The 22,503-nt window shown below is 49.7% G+C and overlaps 1 protein-coding gene across 5 annotated transcripts; it reads right to left on the bottom strand.

The window, feature by feature from the left end:
* Nucleotides 1–4,071: 4,071 nt before the first annotated feature.
* ZNF275 (zinc finger protein 275) lies at nucleotides 4,072–21,730 on the bottom strand. 5 transcript variants are annotated; one of them, XM_036413143.2, is made up of 4 exons: nucleotides 21,578–21,730; nucleotides 11,447–11,538; nucleotides 10,689–10,785; nucleotides 4,072–10,085 (listed from the first exon to the last, which is right to left on the bottom strand). In XM_036413143.2, the coding sequence occupies exon 4, from the start codon at nucleotides 10,025–10,027 to the stop codon at nucleotides 8,900–8,902; it is 1,128 nt and encodes a 375-aa protein (XP_036269036.1). In that variant the 5' UTR covers nucleotides 10,028–10,085; nucleotides 10,689–10,785; nucleotides 11,447–11,538; nucleotides 21,578–21,730; the 3' UTR covers nucleotides 4,072–8,899. The 5 variants fall into 5 exon arrangements, with proteins under 5 accessions (XP_036269036.1, XP_036269034.1, XP_045428510.1 ...); XM_036413141.2 differs by having other exon boundaries at nucleotides 4,072–10,056; XM_045572554.1 differs by having other exon boundaries at nucleotides 4,072–10,056; nucleotides 11,451–11,538.
* Between the last annotated feature and the right edge of the window lie 773 nt (nucleotides 21,731–22,503).

Below are 22,503 nucleotides of genomic sequence, written 5' to 3'. Positions count from 1 at the left end.
CACTCAGTCACAAAGATGGCTGCACTCACAGCTTGGCAAGTTCCCATAAGGAGTCTTAACCTCTCCTCTGCCCCCCTCCCCTGTGTGGCTAAGGGACCTCAGCCCCTGCCTCCCACCTGGCAGGGATTGACAATGGACCTCATTGTGCACTTCCTATCCTGGTGCTGTCTACAGGAACTCAGGCTGCTCCTCCCACCCCATCGCCAGGCTGGGGGCCTCATGTCATGCCCCTCAGCCCGGCTGGGCTTGACAGGGGACTTCAGGCCACCCCCTCCTCCCAGCATCGGGCCAGGGGATCTTAGGCTGCACCCCCCTGCCTGGCTTGGCTCAACAGGGCACCTCAGGCCATGCCTCCACCCAGCGGGGTTTGACAGGGGATCTCAGGCCATATCCCCACCTGGCGGGGCTTGATGGAGGACCTCAAGGCATGCCCCCTGACCCAGTCTGGGCTGGGGGGCCTCAGGTCATGCTCTCCCCCCCCCCATCCAGGCTCTGCGACAAGGGACCTGAGGCTATGCCCCCCTGCCCGAGAGGGCTTGACAAGGGTGGAACTGGCCAAGTCTGTATGTAGCCCAATGTGGGGGGGTGAGCGGCTGGGACTGGGTCTCACACGATTTTGAGGTGCATGTGGGTGGGCGGGACTTGACTTTGGGTCCTGTTTTGAGCCCCAGATTCTGACAGGAGGAAGGTTTTCATATACATTTTACTAATTTTCTTTCATCTCTGACACTTCTATTATAGAGAAACGGCAAATAGCAATCAATATTAAATTATTTTCTCTTAGTAATCCTCTTTTAATATGCACGAATCTCTTGCACCGGGTCACTAGTATAAATATATTTTAATTAAAGGAATAATAGGAGCTCAGTGGGGACAAAATTATAACAGCTCACCAATGTGTAAGTCCTCTGTGCCCAAATCCAGAAGAAGTCCGAGTACTCTCACCTCTGTTAACGGTGGGCAAGGCACCCTTGCCCCCACGTTACTCTTCTTTCCCTCATCACCACTGTGATGGCGTTAGGCCAAAAGCGTATGTAAAAATATTTTATTTGTTAATTAATCTCTACTGGAGACATATTTTTCCCCATTGATTTTTAGAGAGGGGAAGGGAGGGAGAGAGACAGAGAGAAATGTTCATGTAAGAGACAGGGATTGGTTGCAGTGCCAGCGCCCTGACCTGGGGATGGAGCCTGCAACTGAGGTACATGCACATGTCCTTGACTGGAATTGAACCGCGGGCCCTTCAGTCCGCAGGCTGATGCTCTAACCACCCAGTCAGAGCCGCTAGGATGGCCAAAGGAGTATTTCCATGTGAGGAATAACAGGCCATTGGAATGAAATGCATTTCAGCCCAGGATGCCAATCATGAACTGGGCCCCAGCAGCAGCTCTTGAAGGGGCTGCGGATGGTGGAATGGTGAGGCTAATGGGTTGGGAAAATCCTAAGGTAAAATGCAGGGACCTTTGAACAGAAGCCCCCCTTCTATCTGCATGCCTGTCCTGGACTGAATGTTCCACCCTGAAGTACATACACTGGAAACCTAGTGTAACAGGTTCACTTGGGGATACATTTCAGACTTATTGAATCTCAAATTCATTTCCTGGTAGTGGGATTTATGATTTGGCCTTGATGTTCCATGCTCTTCATTGCCATTCAGCTGCTGGCTTGGTACTGTAAAGCTTCTTGAAGTTCAGGGTCAACAGCCCCCACCCATCAGGCCCCTCCCAGGCAGCCGCCCAGTGTGTAGGCAGCTCCTGGCCTTGAGGGGTCCTGTGAGTCCAGGCTGACGCTGCACCCCATCCTCCAGGCACCTGCCACCTCCAACCAGGAGATCCTTCCACTGCCACCCAAGTGGCTCTCCGGGGACACACAGAGGCCTGAAAGCACTTGAGTCTGGATTTCCTGCTCTCCGCTGTGCCTGGCAGCCTCCCTGCTGCCCCCCTGCCCTTGGCTCCACCCAGTTCCCTGGACCCTCCACCTTCCTGGGGGTCTTGGGGCTCACCTCTCCCTGGCGAAGCTCTGAGTCTCCCTAACTGTGAAGGGGACCAGCAGTGCCCAGGTGGAGTGTAGTGTGGGCAGAGGAGGAGCATGAAGGGTGGGGTGGCAGTGACCCTGCCTCTCAGTGCCTCATCAGCCTCTTGCCCCTTTCCCCCAACCTGGACATGCTACATTTCAGCCCAGGACTCCAATCATGAACTGGGCCCCAGCAGCAGCTCTTGAAGGGGCTGGGGCTGGTGGAATCGTGAGGCTAATGGGTTGGGAGGATCCTAAGCTAAAGAGCAGGGAGCTTCAAAGCAGAAGCCCCCCTTTCTATCTGCACCCCTATCATGGACTGAAATTGTCACCCCGAAGTTCATACATTGACATCCTAATCCCCAAGGTGGTGATTTTGGGACATAGCCCTTTGGGAGGTGATTACGTCATGAGTGTGGAGCCCCTATAAAATAAATTTGTAAAGAGACTCCAACCTCAATCAATAAAGAAATGTAAAAAAAGAGAGAGACTGCAGACAGCTCCCATGTCATTCCCTTGTGAGCACACCACAAAATGGCAGCCATCTATGAATCAGGAAACAGGTCCTCACTCGACACCGGCTTTGTCAGCAACTTGATCTTGGACTTCTAGCCTCCAGAACTGCGCAATACATGTCTGTTGTTTATAAACCATCTGACTTATGGTATTTTCATTATAGCAGCCTGAACAGATTAAGACAACGCCAATGTCCCTCCAAAGTGGGCCACAAGTGGGTTCAGACAGAGGGTCGTGCTTGGGAGAATGGACTAGGACAACAAGGTGGGGGTTCTGGGGATTATGACCCCCCAGGCAGCAAGAATTGGGGCGGGGGAGGACTCAGAGGAGGGTGATATTGGAGAAGCTACTGGGCTCCAGAAGGCAGTGGGCACTAGAATATTCTCAAACCCCTAGTAGAGGCCCACAGGGGGTCTGGAGAGAAAAGCTCAGGCTGTCCCCTCCGCTGGGGTCTGGTATTAGGTGTCAAAGTGGACCTGTGGCCTTAACTTCTGTAAAACCAAAGCTTGCCAGAACACAGTTTGCATGTTTTAAGGAAAAAAAAATGGGTAGAATTTTCAGGAACAAGCATATCATGAAATCGGCAAAGCAAATGATTATTTTCAAACATGTGGTTTGCAAGCAGAGCTGGCTGGGCTGCAAATGGGGCAAAGAGCTATTACTCCTCTTGCCTAGAAGTTGGCAATTGACAGCGTGATGAGGATGGGGCTCTGGAGGAATGATGGCATGATCCTTGCCTGGGAGCCTCCAGGGAGATTGGGGGAAGGGGAAGTCATGTTCTATTCCAGTGTTGCTCTCTCCTGCTGGGGTACATTGTGAACCACAAGGGTCCAACTCAAGCACTCCTAGAGCCTACTCTGTCCTTGTCCTTCCAGGAGCAGATAACCGACTCCACAGCTGAGCTATTTGTATTTAGAAGGGCCAGAAAGCCAGGATCCTCTCCTTATTACCTGCCTTTTATGAGATAACTAGAGGCCTGGTGCATGAAATTTGTGCACGGCGCGCAGGGGGGGGGGGGGCGGGGGAGGTAGGTCTCTTAGCCCAGCCTGCACCCTCTCTAATCTGGGACCCCCTCAAAGGATGTCCGACTGCCCGTTTAGGCCTGATCCTTATTACCTGCCTTTTATGAGATAATGGTCATCAGAGAGAGGGCCAGCCATTGGCTACCAAGAGGACTGACCTCCCCAACTGCTGTCCTCTCCCAGCCCAGAGAGGCTGACGGAATCTCAAGTCCCAGAAGTGATGTTACTCCATTCCTTATGGGAGGAGCTCATGGTCCAGCCTGGTCTTCTGCTCCCAGAATTGACTAGAGGGGGAAGGCACAAGGCTGAATGACAGGCCCCTTCTGCCAAGGGGGGCCCCAAATTTCCAAGCAAACCAGCCCTCCCTCATCAGGGCATCTCCTCTCCCCTCTGCGTTTCCAGCAAGTGGAAGCCAATACAGAACCTGGACCCCTGGATGGGGGAGAACTCCAGAGTGTAGAGAAAGGCCAGGGGTGGACTGATAAACTAAGCTCTGACAAAATAAGTTCAGGAGACCAAAGCCATTTAACATATATTTATTGAAATCTACTTGATGCAAGGCACTGTGCTAGGTCTGGTAGGGGAATAAGACATGAAAGACCACCCCTGTCTTCTAAGAGCGCACAATCTAACGGGTGGGGGAGGGCAGGGACCGCGAAGCTGTGCAAGGCTGGTTATAGTCAAGTGTTTTAAAACAAACAAGTTATGGAGATTAGGAGGAAGGGGAAAAGAGTGCCAACAACCAAAATATGAACTGGGGTGGGGGATAGCTACTGTTCTTAGATATGCAAATACTGAAGGCCAAATTTAAAGAGATCAGTTCTACTTTTGAAAGTAAATACCTAAACCGATGCAACAACAGTTACAGAATTGTAAGTATACATAGTCATAGAGAAGTTATCCATTCATTGTCTGATGGATTTGCTGGAAGTAGGGAGACACTTCCAAAAACAGGAACACGGTGGGTGGGGCAAATTTGGGGTCAGTACAGGAATGATAACCAAACAGAAAAGCATTAGTCAAATTTACTGATACTAGAAGGTATAGATTTTTTAACCCATCTCAGCAAACAGAAAACAGTGCCACAAATTTAAAGGGGTGTTTACTATAGTCAGGGGGGACTTGGGCCAGGAACTCGGGCCAGGGGAACACAAGGAAAGCCAGCCACCTGATGCTTCTCAAGAAACAGCCAAATGATATTATACATTGGCTCTTAACAGATTGCAAAAAGCAGAGACCCATTCAGGCTGACTTGGCTAAGGAAGTCTATTGCAGAGGGCAGTCCTCAGAAATCCAAGAACATGAGACCAGGCTTTCCCTCGGGTGCTGGGATTGAAACATCTCTGGGGCACCTAACAGGAACCCATAGATCTTCAAGCCAGTGCTGCCCAACTCCTCTAAATGTGGAGTGCTCCCTCTTTTTCCAGCACCAACTAAAAACTTCTTAGTTTCCTTGTTTGCAAAACCTAAAAGGCCTGGCCCATCATTCCCAGCCAGCTCTGATGACCAGCTGCTGTCCACGGGTCACGTGGTTCGTTGTGGTTGAAGGAATGTGGCCTACAAGGGGGGTGGGAGTCACGTGGCACACAACAGGGCCCAAGTCAAGGGCACTGGGAATGCAACACCACATGAGAAGGATGCCCACTGCGATCGCGTGGGGCTCATTGTGGAAATCTGAGAGTGGGTCTGACACAACTAATCAACAGTTAATTTCAAGCAGCAAACACGGTAAGCAATCGCTTTTTTGGAAAGTTTCAGCAAGTATTCAAAAGTTGAATAAAAGCAATGGAGGCTTTCTTTCAGACTATAACAAAAGGGTAGATTTCTAATGAGAGCTAGCGTTCTAGGTAACCCAACTGCTCTTCGTTTCCCTTGCAAAAGGTCTGTGTGATTAGAAAGAAAAGTGAAATGAGGTAGATACCCAAATGCAGAGATAAGCACACACGACAGAAAGCTCGATCACATTTTGCATCTGATGTAGCAGTATGCCTAGAGAATCCCAGGAAATCCGCCCCCTAGTTGCCAGAGGCAAAAACGGAAGGCGCAACTACAGGACATACATGAAAACCACAAATTGATTGTTTTGAGCCAACGCAGCGATGGAGAAGAAGCGGTCTTTAGTGTTAACTCTGGGAAAGGGTTTCTTTGAGAAGAAATTATAGAACCAGGAATGGAAAAAAGTAAAGGAGGGCATGACGGTATGGCAGGACTCCATGTCCCGGCTGGGGGAAACGAGGCAGTGTGGATGATGCTAAGTTCCGAGTGAATACTGCATCAGGATCCTTCAGGAAACCCGACAAATGCCTAGTGAATGGGTAAGAAATGGCAGAGTACTTGCAGGTACAGGTGCCAGATTGTCCCCCCTGCCCATGACGTCACCATTCCTTACCAAAGGACACTTGTATCAAACATGTCAGAACAGCTGGAAAAGAGACAAACTGCTGAGAGAAGGAAGTAGCGATCTCAGACACAGATTCACGACTACTGCGAGAACTGAAGCCCACAGAGCAAAAGGAATCGCTATGTAACAAGTGCTGTCGGCGGCTCTCCAGCCTGGGGCTCAGGATGGAGCTGTCGCAGATAGCCACTGGGGTGGCCTGGCGGCCATTCCAGAGTACTTTCTGGCTAAGGTCACAGGGGTCACTGTGGGACCCCGCTTCCCAGGATGGGAGCTTTGGGGAAGTTACGCCCGAGCCTTGGTGGGCCCATCAGAAGGGCACACTTCCTCTCCGGGCCTTCTAGTGCCCCTCTTGCTGCCTGTGACCCCAGGCACAGCTGCTGGGAAGCCACAGGCTGTGTGGCTGGCTTCTCCCTGTGGGCTCTGCACAAGGGGCCAGGCTGCTGGCCAGCCCTTGCTGCTCTTCCTCCTGGGGAGGCTGCTGGAAGTAACAGCCCAGCCCCAGAAGGACCAGCTTTTGTTTCTAGGCCACATGGGCCATCAGAAGGGCATCATTGCCCTCCAAACCCTTGTTTTATTGCCCCTTCTGGGCGCACCTGCTGTAAGTCACGGCTCAGGCCTGTGTGGCCAACTTCAATCACGATGACATGCAGGCCACCAGAGGGGCCTGGTTTCTCTCTGAGACTTTGCTCCGTTGCTCCTCTCAGGTGTGGCTGCAGGTGACATGAGAACACGTGGGTGAATGTCCCCCCGGTTGCTCAAAGTGGAAGCCACCAAACTGACTTCTTTCTTGTCCCAGAGTCACTTCCTAAGAGGAGGATGCGATTCACATGACATCGTCTCAGGTAAGTCTTCTTGTGTTGGAGATGTCTCTTGAGTGAATTTGCTGCTCAGGCATTGAATCCACATCGCACATGGCTAAGGCTCCCAGGAGCTCAAAGGATGGCCAGCTGTTGCCAAGGCCAAGTTGGGAACCCCCCATCGGTCGGGTGAGGCCCAGCCCTGCTGCTGATGGCTAGGGCTATACTGAGGAACAGTCAGTGTTCTGGCCAAGCTGTGATGGAAGTTTCTCTCCCATGCCTGAGTGGCCAGGTTGGATAGTCAAGTACTGCCTGCAGACATGCAGAGTCTGCGTCTTGGATGAGGAGCGAGCCTGCTTCTCCGGCCCATTCCCATCCAGCCTGCCCGCTTGGCACATTCGCCTTCTGGTGGGGCAGGGCTTTCAACTTTTCATTTGTAGTTAAAATTTGAGAACGAAATGTCCTATCTAACTACTCAACCAATGAAAATTATGACTTAACGGACAATGAGTGCTTGGATATGTAAAAATTAAAAGCTTACATAACAAAAAGTATAATAAAATTGCTACAAGAACAAAGCAATAAAATCGAAAGAGAGATCCTCACAATTGATGTAGAAAGAACTTCTATATAAAGTCAATATATCCAAAGGTAACTTGATAACTGGTCAAAGGAGATGAACGTACAGTTTGCGTGCAAGAAAACGGAAACAGCATTGAAGTCACTGCGTGAGAAAGATGAGACTAGGAGTCAGAAGGCCTGGGCCCATCCCCAGTTCTGGTATTAATGAGCCAAAGAATGACAGCAATAACTATGACGATGACAGCAGATGCTCTTCACTGAGTGTCCCTCCATGCAGGACGTAGTGTCACATCTCACGGTGTCACATGTCACGGTGCTCACCATAACCCCAGGAGATAGTCCTGTTATCACTCCCGTTTTAGAGCCAGAACTGAGGGTTGAGAAGTAACATCTAGGTCCCATTCGATGAGAGGCAATGGTTCTCTGAGAGGCAATTATTCTTGAAAAGGAGGTGTCACACTTGTGTCCATGATGTCCCTGTTACTATGGAGATGCTCTCTCAACTACTTGATTTTGAACAAGATAGTGCCACTAAGGACGACTCATTAGCCTGAAGCAAAGTCCAACAGATGCTAGTTTTGTGTATTGGCAGACAGAATTGGTTTCAGAAAAACCTTTTTTTCTGAAAAAGAAACTGAACATAGGAGGTATGACCTCACAATCACAAGTTGTAGATACTTAAAAGGCTTTGAAAGGTCATTTAAAAAGCAATACCTTGAGTGGTTATATTGTAAAGCTATGGGACCATTTTTAAAAGCAACTGTCCTAAGCTTACGTGGACACGTATTTATGGCTTGGGAGGAAATTTCTAGTGAGAGGCCTGTCATGATGCTACATGGCACGCGGCTTGAATGGATGGAAAACCATTCGATGTGCTTTGAAACCGACGATTCAAAAGTGGCTCCCAGGCTGATGAAGATGGTGAGGTCACAAATGCACGCGAGGAGTTAGAACAAAATGATAGGGAGTGGAGTAGGAGGGGGGGAGAATATTTTCTAAATTAATATATTATTCTATATAATATGTTATTTATAATATGTACGTATAACTAAATAAGTTAAACACTCTATCACATTTGAATATTCTATTTCTATCCCTAAAAATTTATAGATTCAAGTAGGCCAAAAGACTGGAGGGCTCTTTACTTCGGTAAAGTCGGGCTCACTTTACCTGGACACCTCGCTGAATAGCTGTGTCCGTTTCCCTGAGGTGGGAGCTCAGAGGGGAGGACCAACAAGCCGCCCTCGAGCCCCACATCCAGGTTTCTCTTCTCTCATTCTCAGATTCAAGGCCTGCAGATATAAATACCTTGAAGATATTGGATGCGAGGTAAACTCGCTGAAATAAGTTAAAATGGACAAAGCTACTCTCGAGAGGCAAAATGGGAAATGTACACTTATAAATTGCTGGTGGCAGTATAAATTGCTTTCAACCTTTCTGACAAGAAAATATATAAGCGCTACAAAACTGTTCATCTCCTTTGACTCTGCCATCCCACTCCAGGGTGAGGGGACTGGGGGACGGGGGAGGCAGGGACCCATTGACAGATAAGGATCCGCAGGCCTCATCTACTCATGATGGGTTGGCTGATGCTTCAGCAGCGAAGACCACCTCTTGAATACGCGGCCACACTCACTGCACTCACAGCGTCTGGCTCCAGTGTGGGTTCTCCGATGGCGACTCAGGCCCGAGCTTCTCCGGAAGGCCTTCCCGCACTTGTCACACTCATAGGGCTTCAGTCCACTGTGGATCCGCCGGTGTTTGATCAGGTCGGAGGGCCCCCGGAAGGCCTTGCCGCAGTCGCCACATGCGTAGGGCCGCTCGCCCGTGTGGATGCGCTGGTGCTCCAGGAGGCTGGAGCTCTGCCGGAAGGCCTTCCCGCACTGGCCGCACTCGTATGGCTTCTCACCCGTGTGAATCCGACGATGCTTGGTGAGCTCCGAGCTCCTCCGGAACAGCTTGCCGCAGTGGGCACAGCCATAGGGCTTCGCACCACTGTGGATGCGCTGGTGCTCGGCCAGGCCATTGACTGCTCGGAAGGACTTGCCGCAGTCGTCACAGTCGAAGGGCAGTTGGCCGTTGTGCACTCGCTGGTGCTTGAGAAACTCCTGGCGATCCAGGAAATCCCGGCTACAGACCTTGCAGGCAAAGGGCTTTTCCGAAATATGCAGCCTCTGATGGCGAAAAAAGTGGGTGTCCACTTTGAAGGACCGCCCACACTCCTCGCAGTCGAAGGGCTTCTCTCTGCTGTGCACGCGCAGATGTTGACTAAGGCCTGCGTTCTTCTTAAACCTCTTCCCACACTCCTCACACTCGAAGGGCTTTGCCTCCTCCTCCATTTGCTCCCTCTTCTCGGTGGCATCATTCAGGGCCTGGCTTGGGCTGGGCCGGGGCTCTACAGCCACGTGACTCTTCCGGTGCTCATTGAACTCAAAGACCCACCTGAAGACCTGCCCACAATCCCCACACTCCCAGCCCTTCTCCTCACTGTGAATTCTCTGGTGCTGCACAAGGAGGACCTTGAGCCTAAACGCATCCCCACACTCTTTACACGCAAAGTGAGGCTCTACGGGCAGATTCTGGGGGATCCCTCTCCTCCCCTTAGAGTTCCCATTCTGATTGACCTCAGGTTTGGGCTCGCTGGCCCTCGGGGAGCTCCTAAATGCCATCTCCTGTGGTTGGGCGTCTTCACCCATCGTCTGGTGTTGGGTCGCCAAGATGCTTTCTGAAATGAGAACCACAAGTCACTGCTGTCTGCAAAGGAGGGAGGAAGGAGGTTATTCTTTGTCAAGAATCGCTTTCCTGCCCAGCCAGCGTGGCTTGGTGGTTGAGGGTCGACCTATGAACCAGGAAGTCATGGCTTGATTCCTAGTCAGAGCACATGCCTGGGGTTATGGGCTTGATCACCAGTGGGGGGTGTACAGGAAGCAGCCAATTAGTGATCCTCTCTCACCATTGATATTTCTATCTCTCTTTCCCTTTCTCTCTGAAATCAATAAAAGTGTGTGTGTGTGTGTGTGGTGTGTGTGTGTGTGTGTGTGTGTGTATGTGTGTGTGTGTGTGTGTGTATATATATATATATATAAATTTTTTTTTTAAAGAATCGCTTCCCTCATGAGACAGCTGCAGAGCACTAGGCCACCGGGTCAGAACAGCAGATATTCATCCAACCGGAAGTAAGGAACATAGAGGGAAAGGGTAGAAGGGCCTGATTGATTGTGCTTCCTACCAAAGTGGGCCCAGGGAGGTCTCCCCTTCTGTGACTGAGCAGCAGCCAAACCACACCCTCTCCCCAAAGGCTCAGCTGGGCTTTCCCCACCATTTCCTCACATTTCTTTAGGATTCTTTTTCACTCACCAGAATACGTAGCTTGATCCGTGTTAAGGGTCTGATACCAATAGTGTGTGTGCTGGCACCCAGTGAGAGACCAAGGCAGGATTCAGAACAGGAACTCCTGCTCATGAGAAAGGAAACGGATTATGGCAGTGGTGGCTAGAGATGGCAAAGGAAGAGCATAGAATAAGCAGGGACTTCAAAGGGGAATCTCCTTCAATTCTCAAAGTCTAGCTTGGCTGTGACCTTTGGAAGTCATTCGTCTATTTTAAATGCCTTCCCCAGTGGGTAACTCCTGCCAGGGGCTGGATGAGATGGCTCTGGGCCTGCTCCGTTAGAGTAGGAGGTAGTCGTCCTGGGGAGCGGGCACTCCCTTTCTCTATATCCACCCCTCGGTGGATACTGAACTCCATGGTCTTCCACAATCCACATGTGACCCCGGTGTCTCTCTTCTAAGAACCCTGGCCACTTTACACATCAGCATGATAGCGAGAAGAAGCTTGCTGGTGCCAACCTTTCTCTCGACAGTCAACTATAATAAAATGGCCATGCAATTTGTATCATGTGTGGGATTAATTCACTCTAGATTACAGTGGCACATTTATTTTAACTTCTTTTCTAAAAAAAAAAAAAAATGGGGGGTGTCTTTCCGTGCCATTAGAAGTTGGGGTGTGGCAGACCCTTGTATTTTCTTACAGCCCATCCCCAGGGGGCACAAGCCTAACTCCAGCTTCTGCTGCTTAGCATCATGAAGCTGATGGAAGGGCTAGGGGTGTCTTTACCCACAAGAAGTCACGTTGCCGTAATATGCCGGCGTCCTCGACCACTCCTTTTTTGTGAGGTACTGTGCCACGCAACCAAATGTCAGTGAATCCTGAAAGAATTAAAAAGGATCATCAGTTCTTCCATCCATTCTACAATGAGGTAGAGACCGTCCCAGTAACACCAGGGACATGAAGTGGGGGTCTGGAGTGGGTGTGCCCTGCTAACATGGAGATCTACCCGCAAGTGTCAAGAAGTCCTGGGAAGACAACAGGAGACCATGTGCCAGGAGACCTGGGCCACTGGCCTGCCAAGGACCTTGGTTCAGTCCCTTTCCTGGATTAAAATTTAGCTCCTCCAGTGGTATGATGGGGATTACAAGTCCAGTGGGCATCCATTCCTTGGCAGAGTCCAGGGAGAGAAGCGGAAGGAGGGAGAAATGAAGGGAAGGAAGGCAGTAGCTGAGGTCCAGGCCCTACCTTGTGTCATGCTGGGGCAAGAGATTAGGCTGAGGCCAGAACAGGGAGGAGTGACGGGCAGAAGAGATATCTCCAGCATCTCAAGATGGCCTGCCAGAACCTGTTTCCCCCAACTCTATCCCGGGGAAGGGCAAGACCCTGGCGGGAGGCAGGAGCAGGCAGAGTTAAGGGAAGTGTAAAGTGCTGTGAGTGACAGCAGCCTTGGGATGTGACTGGCAATTTCCCTTTCCCTGATTTTATATCTTGTCGAGTCTTCTCTGGCGCAGCCGCTGAATGACAAGCCAGAGCCTGGGTGGGCCTAAGAAAACATACCCCAAGCAGTGTGGTAAGTGGACTGGCAAAGAATGAATGCAGGCAGGCCAGAGGGAGCCCTGACGAGACAAATGAATGATAGCCCAGGCACAGCCGGGAGAAGACAAAGATGGAGGGCTGATGGCGGGGAGATTGGATCTCAGAGAGAGGCCAACCACGGGCCTCCCAGCAGCGAGCCTTGAAGAGATCAGTGCCCACTTATACTGCACAGGAAGAAAGCATTCCCCGAAGAATATCAGAAGAAATAATTAGGAAGTGAGAGATTCTTCCCAACTGCGTAGGGGCAACAAAAAAACCCCCAGATCGGGCCACTGGAGAGAAGAGAGGCAACAAAGGGTAGGAGGCAGGGCTTTCTGCCCAGCGGCAAGGTCTTTCATAGTCACCTCCCACCCACTGAAACTGCGCCAGGTGACCATGAGTCAGCCGCAGACAAGAACACTTGTGTGATACATTGGACAAAAGGAAGATCTGAAAGAAAGAAAGAAAGAAAGAAAAAACAGCTGGAAAAAGAAGCATCAAAGAAAATATTTTCAAGCACTAACTTGCTAAATAAATGAAAGTCCTGAATAATATATATGTTACCTTTTGCTTCCAGGTTGCAGAATAGGTGAAAAATTACAAGAGACTACCACAGACATGCGCATCACAGGCCTCCCACTCGCAGTGAGTTCAAAGAAACAGGAGCACAGTGTTTGTTCTGATGCCAGGTCAATTCAATCCCATTTATAATTCAATGAAAAGGAAGCATTTTTTACACCAGCTCAAGGAGTACAAAACTCAGATACTCCAGCGGAAAGACTTACATAAAATTTGATGCTATGTTAAAAGGATGGATGGAGATTTCCATTTGTGGTTGTGATGGAGTAACAAGGATAGACTTCATGGCCTGCCATAAACAAGCAGAAAACTGTATAGAATAGATGTTTTTATAGTTGTGAATCCTCACCTGAGGATATTTTCTCATTAATTTTTAGAGAGAGTGGAAGGGAGAGGGAGAGACACTGAGAGAGAAACATCGATTAAGTTGCCTCTTGCACATGCCCTGACCAGGGCCAGGAGTAAGCCTGCCCTTGACCAGAATCGAATCCGAGACCCTTCAGTCCGAGGGCTGGTATTCTAACCACTGAGGAAACTGGCTAGGGCAAAGCAACAGTTTTTAGACATTGGAAAGCAGACAGCAAAATGAGATGAGCCTTATCGCTGTCCAGGTTCTCTCTCTGGAAGCAATTTCCAGATTGAGAGTGTAGAGAAGGAGGACCCAAATAGAGCTTGGTGGCTTCAAGGCACAGATGAATGTTCAAGGCAGCCGGAAGTTCCAGAAAGGAGGGAGCTATGCAGAAAAAAAGTGCTCCAGAAAAGGTCTCAATAAGACTCCCCTCGAGTCTTTACTGACTCCCCAGCCATGCATACACATAGTGAAACTCCAAGACTGGGGAAAGCAGGACCAGGAAGCTGTAAGTGGAATAATTTCCAAGACACACAAAGGAAGAGAGATGTTCAGAGTCCAAACAACCAGTAGAGAGTCCTCCTCAGTGGTCACCTGGAACATTCAGTAGACAGTAGTGCAGTGAAGGCCTGGGCAAGGGGTGGGAGAGAGGTTGGGGGAGCCAATGGGGGAAAAAGGGGGCCATCTGTAATACTTTCAACAATAAAGATAAACAAAAAAAGATAAAGGGAAAAAGAACACATGGGACAGATAGAAACCATCAGCCAGACAGTAAATATAATTCCAACCATATAATTAAGTAAAATGCAAATGGAGTCACAAAGGATAGGATTTCCTTCTTTTTTACAGCTAAGTATTGTAGTATTCCATTGCGTAAACGCACCAAACTTTTTTTGGGGGTGGGGAGAGCATTATGCTAAGTGAAATAAGCCAGTCAGAGAAAGACAAATGCTATCTGATTTCACTCATAGGTAGAATTGAATGAACGAAATAAGCTAACAAACAAAATAGAAACAGTCTCATAGATAGAGAACAGACTGGTAGCAGAGGGTTGGAGGCTGGGTAAAGGTATTAAGCAAAAAACCCTCATAGGTACAGGCAACAGTATGATGATTACCAGAGGGAAAAGGGGAGTTAGAAGCGAGTAAAGGGGGGATAAATGGTGATGGAAGGAGACTTGACTTGGGGTAGTGAACACACAATACAGTGTACAGATGATGTGTTGTAGAATTGTGTGCCTGAAATCTGTAATATTTTGTTAACCAGTATCCCCCCAATAAATTCAATAAAAAGGAAAAAAAAGTACAAATGGACCACACACTTCAAATAAAAGGCAGAAATTATCAGACTGTATTTAAAAAAGAGACTCAACTACACTGAATGGCCAGATTATATATAATCTCTGAACTCATAATAATCTGGCCACTCAGTGTACATTCCATGTAATAAAAGGCTAATATGCAAATTGTCCCCTCGACCAGGAGTTCGACCTGCAGGCAGGCCGGCCAACTGCCCATGGCCAGGCTGGCTGGACCCCACCCATGCACAAATTCATGCCCCTGGCCTCTAATATGTATAATATACAGAGTGGCCAGATTATTATGCGTTCAGAGATCATAATAATCTGGCCACTCAGTGTATATGCTGTCTACAAGAAACCTTAAATTTACATAAAGACTTTAAATGTAAAGACCTGGGCAGGTTAAAAGTAAAAGGATGGAAAACAATATATTATCACCAACAGGAAGGGTCTAAGTTATCCCCTTGTCATAAAAATGAGAGAGAGATAGAGATGGGAGAGAGAGAGAGAGAGAGAGAGAGAGAGAGAGAGAGAGAGAGAGAGAGAGAGAGAGAGAATTATGAATGCAGCTCAGAGCTCTGGAGACTGTACTGAAGGATACTAGAACTCAGAGCAGGCAATGACAACTGAAGAGCTTAGGTATCAAATCAACAGGTGGAAGAAAACCAATAAACAAACAAACAAAACAAAACAAACAAACAAACAAAAAGAAATCAACAGGTGGCTGATGCAGGATGACATGCAGATTATAAAAATGCAAATCCTTCGCAGAAGATGTAGACAGACCTATTTGTTAAATCATCAAAAAAAGGTAGGTAAAAGGGAGAGGATGGCTTACTATAGATTTGCTTTTTATGAGTTGAAAGGAATACACGGAGAGCGGGGTGGGGTCTGGGTCTAGAAAGGTCTTTCTTTCTTTCTTTCTTTTAAAAAAATATATTTTATTGATTTTTTTTAAGAGAGGAAGGGAGAGGGACAGAAAGTCAGAAACATTGATCAGAGAAAAACATCGACCAGCTGCCTCCTGCCCCCCCCCCCCCCCACTAAGGATGTGCCCGCAACATGCCCCTGACCGGAATAGAACCTGGGACCTTTCAGTCCGCAGGCCAAAGCTCTATCCATTGAGCCAAACCGGTTCTGGCAGGTCTGCTTTCTGTTTCTGTAATGTGTGAATTACTGATAACCAAACTGCATTGCTTTGGTAATCAGAAAAGAAGAATAATTTTAAAAGGTGTAGGTGGATTTTGGATTAAAAAGATGCTCAGATGCAAGAGGACAGGGTTGAGGGGCCTAGGAGACAACAGGGAAACACCCTCCAATCAGGGCAACATTCTGAAGGGCCCACGTGGGCAAGGTAGCCACAGGGAAGAGGGGGCTGGGAGAAATGTGGGTAGTCCCAGAAAACTTAAGAGGCAACACCTTCCAGGGCCTGTCTCCCCCAAACCCCCATGCTGTCAGCGCCACGGACAGGTGTGTGGAGGCCTTCCTTGGCCCCAGCATCCACAGGAGCCCCGTTCCCATCTCTAGCCAGCTGCCCAGCACAGGCGATTTCCCGGTGTGTGGATTAAGCCCCAGGGGCCTAGCAGCCAAGCCCTCTGTGTCCCGCTATCACCTGGGCAGGGCCCACTCTGAGCAGTTGGATTCTTCCTGGGATACATTTGATGCCTGGTTTGACCTCCAACTCGAAGCGAATTGGTCCTAGATTACTTACACGATTCATTTATGAAGATGTACTTTCAATTGACATTGAGGTTTTGCTGCCAAGTGTAAGGGTGGGGGGAGAAAGGTGCACTCACCTTCTGAGAAAGATGGCCTGTGACAAGCCCTCAGGCCAGAGACCCAAGGAAGCCCTTAACCCCCGACAGGGCCCTGGCTGAGGCCACCAGACCCCTATTCTGCACCCCCAATCTCAGTCATTCCTTCCAGACACTGTGACCTTCATCCTTCCTAGATATTCCAAGGCAATGCCTTTCAGGGGCTCTGACCATTCATTACACAGGTGGCTTCTTCTAGGAATTCAGACCTCACTCGAGTGTTTTCATTCTCCAGCCCCATCAGGGTATACTAATAATACTAGCAACACTTTTTACTACCTAAAAATTATCCTCTGAAATTGCTTGTTTCTACCTGACTCTCCACAGAAGTGTCACCTCCCACAGGACAGGGGTCTTTTTTTTCTTAGTCGCCCTGACCCCCAGCATCTGTAGCAGCTCCTGGCCTTGAGTGGGCAGTGATAAACGGAGGTGGGGGGGGGGCATGTGAAACAGCGCAAACTGCCATTTATGGGTTTGGCAATGCGTTCCCTTCCCCGGATTTAATTTAATTGTCTAGCTGTCACAACCTGTACTTATTACGCCTCCATTTTACAGAGAAGGAAGCCATGGATCCGAGAAGTTAAGTAGCTTGCCTAAGGTCCAGCTCCTAATATTGTAGACTTTTCGAACCACAATAGAGGAGAGAAATAATACCCAACCCTCTATCACCAGAAGATAGGCAGTCACGAAGAGTCCCTGAAGCCTGATGGTATATGTGAATTAGGGGGGCTGGCTTCAAATTGTCCTATCAATAGGCCATCATAGACCCTTACTGCGCTCTCTCTCTCTCTCTTATGCTCACACAGTTCTTCCAAGCTACCCACATTTAATTGAGCAAATCCTTTTGAAGTGTTCCATTTAATGGAGCAGATTCCACCCGAGTGTATTTATTTAAGTGGCCTGATTGTTGAAATCCTGGAGCCACAACTCCCAAGCGAATCGTTGGTTATTCTTTCCCAGGTCCTTCCTGTACCAGGCTTGCCCAGGGACTTCGCCTGAGGCCACTTCACATCACCGCCCGCAGCAACAGAGCACACAGACACAGAAATCATTTAGAAGGTGCTCGCAAACACGGGAGGGAAAAGGAGAGCCCTGATTTCACAAAAGGAAGCTAACCTCTGTGTAATGAACCACGTGTGTCGGGTAAAAGCTTTCAGCGAAGCAAAGCTAGATTGTTAAAAGAGATACACATTAACCCCCCCTCCCACTGCAGTTAAAAAATAAAATTATCATCCATCTTGGAGACAACCTGATCATGTTGAAGCCATGTTGCACCGTGGCTCCGCTTTAAAATGGTGGAACTAATCTGGAAAAGCTGGACGCCGCGACCGAAGCGACAAAAACAGGTGTCTGCTGCCTTCCGAAAGTGGACCTTGGGGGACCAAGGTCAAAGCAGTTCCAGGCAGAATACAAAAGCCCTGGTGGTGTACCCAATGGATACAGAGAGTGAGGCTGACCTTCAAAATGAAGTCACTGTGGATAAGCGCCCCCCAAACCTTACACAGTGCACTCCTACAACCAGCCGGGAAATGTAACTTCAGAGAAAGATACAGGAAGACACATTTCTGCCTCCTAATAGAAATCATATTATCTTCCTTTGTTCAGTGAGATGTGAAGTTGTGGCTAATGACTAGATGCTCGCAGAGACCCAGAGCTCTCAAGTTGATTTCAGATTCTACCTTGAACCTAGTCGAGTGCCATGACCACTGCTGCTGTTTCATAAACACAGGGAGATTATGTCCATGATAACCTACTGCCTGGCAGTCCAAAAAGCCATGCATTGTAAAGCACGAGAGCTTGTTGTGTTCCTGATAGTGCTTTACACTGAGTGGCCAGATTATGATGATCTCTGAACACATAATAATCTGGCCACTCAGTATATATCCTATATAATAAAAGGCTAATATGCATATTGTCCCCTCAACCAGGAGTTTGACCATCAGGCAGGCAGGCCAACCACCCATGTCCCCTCCCTCTGGCCAGGCTGGCTGGACCCCACCCATGTCCGAATTCATGCACCGGGCCTCTAATATATATATATTGAGTGGCCAGATTATTATGCGCTCAAAGATCATAATAATGTGGCTACTCAGTGTAGATGGTGATGTGAATTTCAACCAACTCATTTAAATAGACTTTTGTGCAGGGAATCAGAGACATTAAGAGAAACAAAATAATCGTTCCACTTTGATCAGAGAGAACAGAAAGTAAGAGCTGAATTCAATGGAGACAAAAACCAATGCATCATCACAAAAAGAATTAGGTATCTTCTGTCAACTTTGTGGTGAGGACCCCTCTTCTGGATATCTGGCTGCCAGTAAAGATTGATTTGGAGCCTAAAAGATCAGGTTTTTTGACCAATCACATGGCACAAATAGCCAAGCAACCACCTCCACACCCGTCAGTCCCTGGGCACTGGGGCAGGGGACAAGCAGCAAGGCCACCCAAACTAGATCATTCTGGCACCTTCTGGAAATTTCCAAGGGTGCCAGAAACACTTGGACTCCCTGGAGTATCTAGATAAGGACTGTAGCAGAATGTTCACAGGCCCCAGAAGACAACAGGCGGCTCGTGATGTTCAGTTTGGTTCTGGGCTGGAGCAAAAATGTCCTGGTGTGTGTGTGTGTGTGTGTGTGCCTTTTTGGTCACACAAGACCTCTTTTTTCAGCATCTAATTCAGATAGGTGCCTTCAGCCCCTGCTCCCATCCAAATGATCACATGGATTCCTAATTCTCCTGACTGGATACCTGTTCTTCCTTGAGTTGGGTCTCTTACACAGAGAGAACTGTGTCTGGGCAAAAACAGTGTGGCAATACCAGCATATATGAAAACATAGTCGCTTCTACAACGGAAACAATACTTCTCACCATCTTGCCTCTCCACCGTTGGGTCTTTTAACAGCAAGGCCAGCTTTAAGGCCACCAGATAGGTCTGGAAACACCCAGACTTACCCCAAAGGGACACACAGGGATAACTCATCATATCTTGGAATGATTCTGAGTGATTAATCAACCTGACAAATGGCCTACCTGTTGGGTCAAAATAATTTGAAGCGGCAGAAGCAGACTTGGGAACATGTCTTTTTGGGTCGTGAATGCTCAACCAAAGGACAGGCTGAGACTGAACATACTCTGCAGGATCTGGATCTTTGTACCCCGCCCTCCCGCCCCTGGAAAGGCCAGGTCTGGCTCTTTACCTGCCTGGCCAGGACGGGGTCCCCAAAGCCTCATTTGGGCCCACCCTATACTGTACAAATGCACTGCTACTAGAAGTGGAAGAATCCTAAAGGGCCAAGAGAAAGGGTGTTTCACCAGAAAAAGGCTGTTTCTCTCAGGATGTTTTTGTCTGTGTGTGTGTCTTTTTTGGTGTGTGTGGGTGGGAGGCATCTGTCTCTGTCTTCCTCAGTTTTTCTCTCTCACTCTGCCTGGGCACCTGTCCCTCGCTGCTGAGGTTTCCATTTTCCTTCCCTTCTATAAAAAGCCAGAAGGTAGACCGGAAGGGGAGTGTGTAGTGTTTGCTGTACTCACTTGAGGAAAGGTTTCTGTTCCAATTTCTCCCAGAAGATGCATGACGTTTTAGTACAAATCAAAATAAATTGTAAGCATAGCTTCATGTAGGTTATACTGCCCTGGATAGGAGAGAATCTAAATGAGGGGGGGAGGGTGCTGTGCAAATCCCAAGGGGTCCCTGGGCCAGTTGAGGAGCTCAGGTAAGTTAGGGCTAGCGCTGGGTCAGTGGGTTAGAATCTTGGTTTGGGTTTTGCTAAGAACTCCAGGGGCAGAGTAGCAGCTGTGGGTGGGGACCAAGGAATCTGCATTTCTAACCAGCACTGGGCTTGGCATACAGAGCTGATGCTCCTCCTTAGCACTGGGCCGTCTAGATCTGGAGGCACCCTCTCCTCTGCTCAGCGGGCAGGATTCTGGCCCATGAGCCTCCTGAGTAAAACCCTACTATGTCCCGTCCGACTTCTGGAAGAGAATTCACATTTTCTAGTGATTTTTCCAAGGGGTCTTTCACCCAAAGAAGGCTGGAGATCACTGCTCAATAGGATTCTAAATATAGCTCCGGGGATGTTTTTTTTTTGGAATGGACTGGACTGTGCCAGACACTGTACAAGCTGCTTCTACTTAAAGGCCCAATGGGGGAGAGGGGCTGGTGGATCTGGGCATTAGTGCCCAGAGGAGGTACTGTTCTAGCAATCCCATCTGAAATCCTTTGGTAAAGGAAAAGTGTCGGGTCTGAGGTTGAAGAAATATTTCACTGACCAAGGAGACTAGAGGGGGCTGGGGGCTGGGCCAGGCAAACGCTGGCTGGAGGGCTTCAGTTGGAACAAGGTGAGACCTCCGGGAAGAGGGCCAGGATTTTTTTGGGGGGGATGGTGATTGAAAGGGACCATGGCCTTTGGGCAGCAGGGGAGTGTGTGTGTGTGTGGGGGGGGGAGAAGGATGGAAAAAGACATGTAATTAATCACCCAAATATAGACCAAAGGAGGCAGCGAAGGAGTTGTACTGGAGCAGGAGATGGTGGCCCCCAGAAGGGCAACAGCTAAAGCCCTGTTCAGACCAAGGGCCTTGAGCAAGGGCTGCCTCTCTCCTTCCATCATACACCTTGGGCTCTAGTCTACCCGCCTCCAGCCTCCCCACCAAAATGAGGCTCGACCCCCACCCAAAAGCAAAGGAAGGACTCCACTAACAGGAACCTTCCCAGCTTACTTACCAGGTGCCCAGGACTTCGGCTCAGCCCCCGCCCTCTACCCCCCAGACTGGGGAAATGCCCTTTAAACACCTACCTAACACCCCCTCCGCCTCGGCCTCCATTGCGTTTGGGGAGGGGGTCAGTTCCTTCCCACACTGATTCGTTCCCACGCCTTAACATCTTCCCAAAAAGCAACGTAGGCCTCCACACGTCCGCGAATCCCGGTCCTGACTACCGTCCCCTGCCTGCCCTGGGAAGGCGTTCGGTCCTCCTCCTACCCTTCACCCTGGACCCAGTCCCCCCTTCGGCTGGTCCCAAGGCCAAACAGCCTACTGCAGGCCCAAAGATGCCCCTCTCCCTCCGCCCAGGCTTGACAGTCCCCTCTAACCTCACACTCCCCAAAGAAGCACTCATCTCAACCCCCCCATTCTCCCTGGTCATCCCCCTGCGCATCCTCCCGCGGCCCAAAGGTTCACCTCAGTCCTGCACATTAGCTCGCGGCCCGCGTACTGTCCCGGCCTCCCCAGGACATCCTCTCGCGTCCCAAAAGATCACCCGTCTAAGGACACCTCCGCGGACATCCTCCCGTGGCCCGCATGCTCACCGCAGCCCGGCGGTAGTCGACGCGCGGCCCTTGGATGAGCAGCGCTGGACCAGCCCCCGCAGGCCCGGCGTGGCAGGAAGCGCCACGGAGCCACCCGCGCCCGGCTGAGCCCACAGCCCCACGGCGCGTTTCCGGAGCCGCGGGAGCCGCCAGGGGTAGTGTGGGGCGAGACCCCGCCCAGACCCTGGCCCCGCCCTATCTTCCGGCCGCGATTGGCCCAGAAAGGGGGCGGGGCGGGGCGGGGCGGGACTGAGGCCGGCGGGAGAGGGCGGTCCAGCTTGAGCCCTTGGAGTCTTGTGCCCGCTAACGATGCCTGGGTGGAGGTGGGCGGAGTGAATCGTGGATCGAATGTACTAGTGAATTAATGAATGAACGAGTGAACGAACCTACCAGCCCACGAATAAAGGTAACGAAGGAATATAAAGGACCCCTCCCCCCGCGCCTTCTGGACGAGGGTGAGGGGTGGGGAGAGAAGAGGAGAATGTCAGAAGTAGAGCAAAATCAGGCCTCACTGGAGGGGTCAAAGTGAATCACTGATTCACCAAAGAAGTGAGCTATGGTTGCACCGGGGACTGAGAATACATCTGTGAGCAAAACCGGGCCACATCCCTGCCCTGAGGGGGCTCGCATTTGGCGTCCAAGAATTCGTGTGTGTGTGTGTGTGTGTGTGTGTGTGTGTGCGCGCTGCAGGGGTGCGGGGATGCAGGGGAGGGGGTCGAGGAGTACCGGTGGTGGAAGGGAAACGCACTTGAATTAATTTCAAAATAGCATATTATACAGTAAAGGAAAAGAATAGGATTCTTGGATTCCGGGTGCTGCTAGTAGTGACAGCTAGCTGCAGATGAATTCGCTGCCAATAAACCAAAATCTAGGAAACTGCAGTAGCCCTGCAGTAAGCCCATCTATGCTTTCCTGAAGATGCCTGT

The sequence above is a fragment of the Pipistrellus kuhlii genome, unplaced genomic scaffold (assembly GCF_014108245.1).
Source record: "Pipistrellus kuhlii isolate mPipKuh1 unplaced genomic scaffold, mPipKuh1.p scaffold_m20_p_49, whole genome shotgun sequence".
Taxonomy (NCBI): Eukaryota; Metazoa; Chordata; class Mammalia; order Chiroptera; family Vespertilionidae; genus Pipistrellus; species Pipistrellus kuhlii.
The sequence above is the reverse complement of the archived record's forward strand: the minus strand, read 5'-3'. Positions and strand labels throughout refer to the sequence as shown.

Coding starts and splice junctions, on each gene's coding strand:
- ZNF275 (XM_036413143.2), bottom strand. CDS start 10,027: ATGGGTGAAGACGCCCAACCACAGGAGATGGCATTTAGGAGCTCCCCG.